Source organism: Fundulus heteroclitus, chromosome 7 (assembly GCF_011125445.2).
Source record: "Fundulus heteroclitus isolate FHET01 chromosome 7, MU-UCD_Fhet_4.1, whole genome shotgun sequence".
NCBI lineage: Eukaryota > Metazoa > Chordata > Actinopteri > Cyprinodontiformes > Fundulidae > Fundulus > Fundulus heteroclitus.
The window spans coordinates 28,123,858-28,129,604 of record NC_046367.1 but is presented as its reverse complement, the minus strand read 5'-3'; the positions used below and the strand labels follow the sequence as shown (position 1 = coordinate 28,129,604).

Genomic DNA, 5,747 nt, shown 5'->3' with positions numbered 1-5,747 from the left:
TTGAAACCTATTAATCCTCTCCAGATAGATTGGGATTTTGCTTGTAATGACGAAGATAGCACATGCTCTCAAACTTTGGAGCAGAGCTAGACGGAGTAACCATGGATGTAGTAGGCTTTGCTTTTCACAAACTCCCGGAGCAGACATGTACTGGAGCGGAGGATGCGGAATTACAGAGAAATTGTCAGAACTAATCAAACTGAAAAAACTTACAGAGGTCTATGCTTATAGATTAAAAGTAAAGCCCTTTGCTCACAAAGCATCTCCTCATTAAGAAAATTCTTCTTTTTTTTTTTTTTAATAAACTGCCAACCAGGGGCCCTAAGCAGCCACACGTTTCGCTTGTGTCTCTGGCCGGCTTTGTGTGTATCCCAAATGAAAGGAAAGCATCTAAATTAGGTCTCAGTCAAAATTTGTGACCGAAAACTGCAAGAAGACAGTTTGATCAACTCCTTACCGCCAGCTTCCAGATTCAAAATAAATAATTTCAGAATTTACCGTCAAACCACGCAGCATTATGAGTTAACTTATTAAAATAAACAGGAAGGTGCAGCTGCAGCTGCTTTCTCTGTAACTTGTCCCGTCTTCTCAATCAAAACTGACTCATTTAGATCTAATCTGCAGAGGAGAGCTAATTATTTCTTCTGCAATTTGTCAGATTAAAGGATTTAGTTTTTAATTGCCAATCCTAAGAAGAACATACCATTTCATTCGTTATTTGAAATATATTTCATGAAGAAATTCATCCCCTTCCCCCCACGAGACTCTAATTACCGTTCTTCCAATTATCTCTCAAAACGAAGAAGAAGAAAAAAAAACAGTGACCAAATTAACTAAATTGTTGCACAATGACTCTTAATGGAAAGCATATTTTGTATTTTTCTGCTCCTCCACTGGGCTGCTGCCTGCTCTTGCCTCTTATCAGCGCCCGGCTTCCTAACTTTCAGCGTGTATAAAATATTTACCAGCGCTGGGACTCATAAACACATCTTCAGTGGGACGCAGTGATTTCACGCCACATCACAAACATCTTAGGGCCGCCTGTCATGGACTGTCATTTTTGGCATGTTAATAATAAATCCCGGTTTGCTCCGGCAGACATACTTTGGCACTCATGGTGCATAAATAGGTAAATAACGCAAAGTAAAGGTAAATAACGCAGCTGAGAGAAGACAACAGCTCTAATAATGATCATCTTTTATATATATATACGGAGAGAAAAAAGTCGGAGTCCTTATATGTTTTAATCACATATAGGCCCGTGTCACACTACAAACAAATCACTTTGCTCACAGCGCTCCTAATTAAGAGCTGTCTAATTAAATCACAGCCCTGAGTTAACCAATGGCAGCGGTTGTTTCATTAGGAAAGCGCGCGGAGTGATGGAGAGAAAACCCATCCTGATTGCACGATGGTGTCAATTGGCTAATTTGCCGCCTTCCTTACTCCCGAGTCTTGCTAGATTAGGAGAGGCGTGTGCAAAAAGCCTGTGATATAGGATGAGCTAATAGAGCTATGCAAGTGGAGAATTGCATCTCGCTGACGAGTGAAATCTCAAAGAAATTTATGAATGTGGGCAGTGGCTTTGCGAGCTCCAATGGATCAGTGGAGCTCTCGTTGCAGGACCATCCTATTATATCTGCAAGTGACAACCTGGAGAGAAGTTCACCTCTGAAAAAAAACTCCAGGGAGATGACGAATCAGTCAGAGGCAGACAATTTCCCCGACTCCAAGGACGCGTCGGGGGACGTCCAGAGGGGCAAACTCTCTCCTGATCTCCACGGAGTCTCTGACATCCGTCATAATTTCGATGGATCTGCTGGAGAAAGGTGCATCTTTTCTCCGTCCGCCCAGCCGCCGTCAGTCTCCGCAGCTCCCACTGCCATGTTTCCGTACCCGAGCCAGCATGGACCAGCGCATCCGGCTTTCTCCATCGGGAGTCCCAGCCGCTACATGGCCCATCATCCGGTCATAACTAACGGAGCGTACAACAGCCTTTTAACCAACACCTCTCCGCAAGGCTACCCGACGGCGGGTTACCCTTACGCGCAACAGTATGGACACACGTACCAAGGGGGAGCTTTTTACCAGTTCTCCTCGGCGCAAGCGGGACTGGTGCCCGGGAAGGCGCAGGTGTATCTGTGCAACAGGGCCCTGTGGCTGAAGTTTCACAGGCACCAGACAGAGATGATCATCACAAAACAGGGGCGGTAAGTTGGCGAGCATGTGCGAGCTAAAAACAAAGGGATTAGTCGATTCTCTAAAAAAGAGGTGCGTTACCACCTCCCAAAATAAAAAAATAAAAAACAAGAAAATAAATACAAAGGTCTCAATATACTGCAATGGGCAAAAAGTAAAAGGTCAATAGACTTGTTGGTACATAAAAATGTCCTAAAAATATATTTAAAATTTTAGATCTGTTTTTGTTTTTCCCTGCAGACGAATGTTTCCATTTTTAAGCTTCAACATTTCTGGCCTCGACCCAACCGCTCACTACAATATATTTGTGGATGTAATACTCGCTGATCCGAATCACTGGCGATTCCAAGGAGGAAAGTGGGTGCCGTGTGGGAAAGCGGACACAAATGTCATAGGTAGCCACATTATTATTATTATTATTATTATTATTATTATTATTATTATTATTATTATTATTATTATTATTATTATTATTGGTAGTATTACAACTAATATTGGTATTCGCTAAAATAAATATTTAATGTCTTTTATTACGAGCCTATGCTTATATTGGACTGTTGAATACATTTTTGTTAATTTCATTTCTATTTTTATTTATTTGTTTGCTCAATCTCGAAGGAAACAGAGTTTACATGCATCCGGACTCACCGAACACCGGTGCGCACTGGATGCGTCAGGAGATCTCCTTTGGAAAGCTAAAGCTCACCAACAACAAAGGTGCCTCCAACAACACAGGCCAGGTGACACAATCAGTTCATTTTATATTCAATGTTTTGTTTTTTTTCCTGTTTGCAGGCTTCATTGTTTTCATCTGCGTTTACTCTGAGTATTTATAACGAATTTGAAAACAGCAGGGCTGCTTGAATCCTCTTCGTAGATTCTGAAAGGGAATTTCTTCTGTTGAAACCTCCAGATGGTGGTCCTCCAGTCCCTCCACAAGTACCAGCCCAGGCTCCATGTGGTGGAAGTGAACGAGGATGGGACAGAGGACACCAGCCAGCCGGGAAGAGTCCAGACTTTCACCTTCACGGAGACGCAGTTCATCGCCGTCACCGCTTACCAGAACACCGACGTACGGACGCTTTTTTTGTTGGCGACGAGCTGCAAAATGTAGCTTCTGATTTACTTGTTTTAATCGCTTAGGGGAAAAAAATCAAAATGCTATTATTAAAGCGAAACAAAACTTAAAATAAAGGTGCAATATTTTTTCACTTGGAGTTTTCAATTGATCACTTTTTATTACCAATTTCCTTGTGAATACTTTTTGCGCGTCAATGCGCTTCAACTTCACATTTAAAGGCTTATTTTTTAAATTTACTTTATTATTATTATTATTATTATTATTATTATTATTATTATTATTATTATTATTATTATTATTATTATTATTATTATTAGTAGTAGTAGTAGTAGTAGTAGTAGTAGTAGTAGTAGTAGTAGTAGTAGTATTATTTCTTTTTTCTTCTTCTTTTTTTTTGGGAGGAAATAATACATTTTCTTTCTTCCCTGCAGATTACGCAACTCAAAATCGACCACAATCCGTTCGCCAAAGGATTTCGGGACAATTATGACACGTAAGGTTATTCATTTTAACAATATATGTGTCCATTTTCAAGTATTTGTTTTATTTTATTTTTTCATAAAGGTTTAAGAATTCTTTATTTATGTATAGAAATTTATGCATAGAAACACTTCACTGCATCGTTCTAAAACTATTTTCATTCCATATAAAATTCTAACAATAAGTTACAGGGATGTCAAATTTCTTTTAAGGCAGAAATGTTTAAAAGAGTGTTCTTTTGTAACTTATTCGGAACTGTTGCCCCTTTTGATTTCACCTTGTTTTCTGCTGTGGATGCGCTCAAGGGAATGGAAACTGAAAAAAGAACAGTGTTAAATTTATAGAAAAACCTTTTTTTCTTTCCGATGGTGGGATTTTTTTTTAGATAGAATGTATGCCATTTTTTGTTTTATGAAACATAAAATACGATGCCGATTGGACAGGATTAGATTCAAATCTGGTTAAATATACAGAATGACAGTTTTCACGATTTCTTATTTTTTCCCGAGGACCCACTATTACGCGCAGCTTAGCTCTGAATTGTTTCTGTTTTTCCTCTCCATCTTTTTCAGTGTATACACAGGCTGCGACATTGACCGCCTAACTCCATCACCGGGTGACTCTCCGCGCTCACAGATCGTGCCGGGTGCGAGATACGCCATGCCCAGCTCCTTCCTGCAGGACCAATTTGTCAGCACTTATGCCAAATCTCGCTTTCACCCTGGCGTGGGGACTGGTCCTGGCACGGAGCGCAGCGTCCCACTCGGCAACAGCTTGCTGTCCCCGCAGCAAAGCGAGGAGCCCACTGTTGCCACCCCCCCGCAGCGTTGGTTTGTCACCCCTGCCAACAACCGACTGGACTTTGCCGCCTCGGCATACGACGCCGCCGATTTCGCCGGTAACGCGGCCACCTTGCTGTCCTACGCAGCGGCCGGAGTAAAGGCTCTCCCCCTGCCCACTGCGGGCTGCTCCAACCGGCCTCTTGGCTATTACGCAGACCCGTCTGGCTGGGGAGGACGCACGCCACCGCAGTACTGCGGCGTCAATAGTAAATCCAGCTCGGTCTTTTCCTGCTGGCCCACCAACTCCCTCGGTGGCAGGGCGGGCACCAACTACCTGTCGGAGGAGGGAGACTCCATCGCAACGGAGAGGTCGCCGATCGGTGGCTCGGAAGAGACCAAACCCAAAGACATCACCTCAGAGTCAAGCTGGATAGAGACGCCCTCGTCGATTAAGTCGATCGATTCCAGCGATTCTGGGATCTTTGAACAGGCCAAAAGGAGACGGATCTCCCCCTCTGCCACTCCGGTCTCAGAGACTGTGTCCCCATTAAAATCCGAGCTGCTGGCACCGAGAGAGTGCGAGAAAAACTGTACAAAGGACATTGGTTACTACAGTTTTTATCCTCACAGTTAGAAAACATATCTATCTATCTATCTATCTATCTATCTATCTATCTATCTATCTATCTATCTATCTATCTATCTATCTATCTATCTATCTATCTATCTATCTATCTATCTATCTATCTATCTATCTATCTATCTATCTATCTATCTATCTATCTATCTATCTATCTATCTATCTATACACTGTTGGGTCAGAATCACTGTATTTATGTTCATACTGTACATACTGATGGACATTTGTGATAGTGAGAGTTTGTATAAAAAAAAGAAAACACGCATAAGACAAAACAGAGCGCGCAGAGTAGCCTCAGCTGTTAGTAACTAAAGATATTTAGGAATCTGTACATGACATGGTTTTGTGTAGCATATACTGGCATAATAATAATCCCTGTCAGTGAGGAGAAAAAAAAAAAAGAAAACAACAATGAATCTGTATTTTATTAAAACTGTAGGCTACTAAAGGTTTTAAAAGGTGATCACTGCTAAATTGATTATACATGTGGTTAAAGACGTTTTAAATGTTGTAGATTTAGGGCCTTTTGTTGATTAATTCTGATTGAATTCAGTCAGATTTTTTT

The 5,747-nt window shown here is 41.4% G+C and overlaps 1 protein-coding gene across 1 annotated transcript; it reads left to right on the top strand.

The window, feature by feature from the left end:
* Positions 1–1,439: 1,439 nt before the first annotated feature.
* tbr1b (T-box brain transcription factor 1b) lies at positions 1,440–5,256 on the top strand. The gene is made up of 6 exons (XM_012874031.3): positions 1,440–2,210; positions 2,440–2,594; positions 2,818–2,939; positions 3,113–3,271; positions 3,712–3,773; positions 4,333–5,256. The coding sequence occupies exons 1-6, from the start codon at positions 1,516–1,518 to the stop codon at positions 5,174–5,176; spliced, it is 2,037 nt and encodes a 678-aa protein (XP_012729485.2). The 5' UTR covers positions 1,440–1,515; the 3' UTR covers positions 5,177–5,256.
* Positions 5,257–5,747: the final 491 nt, after the last annotated feature.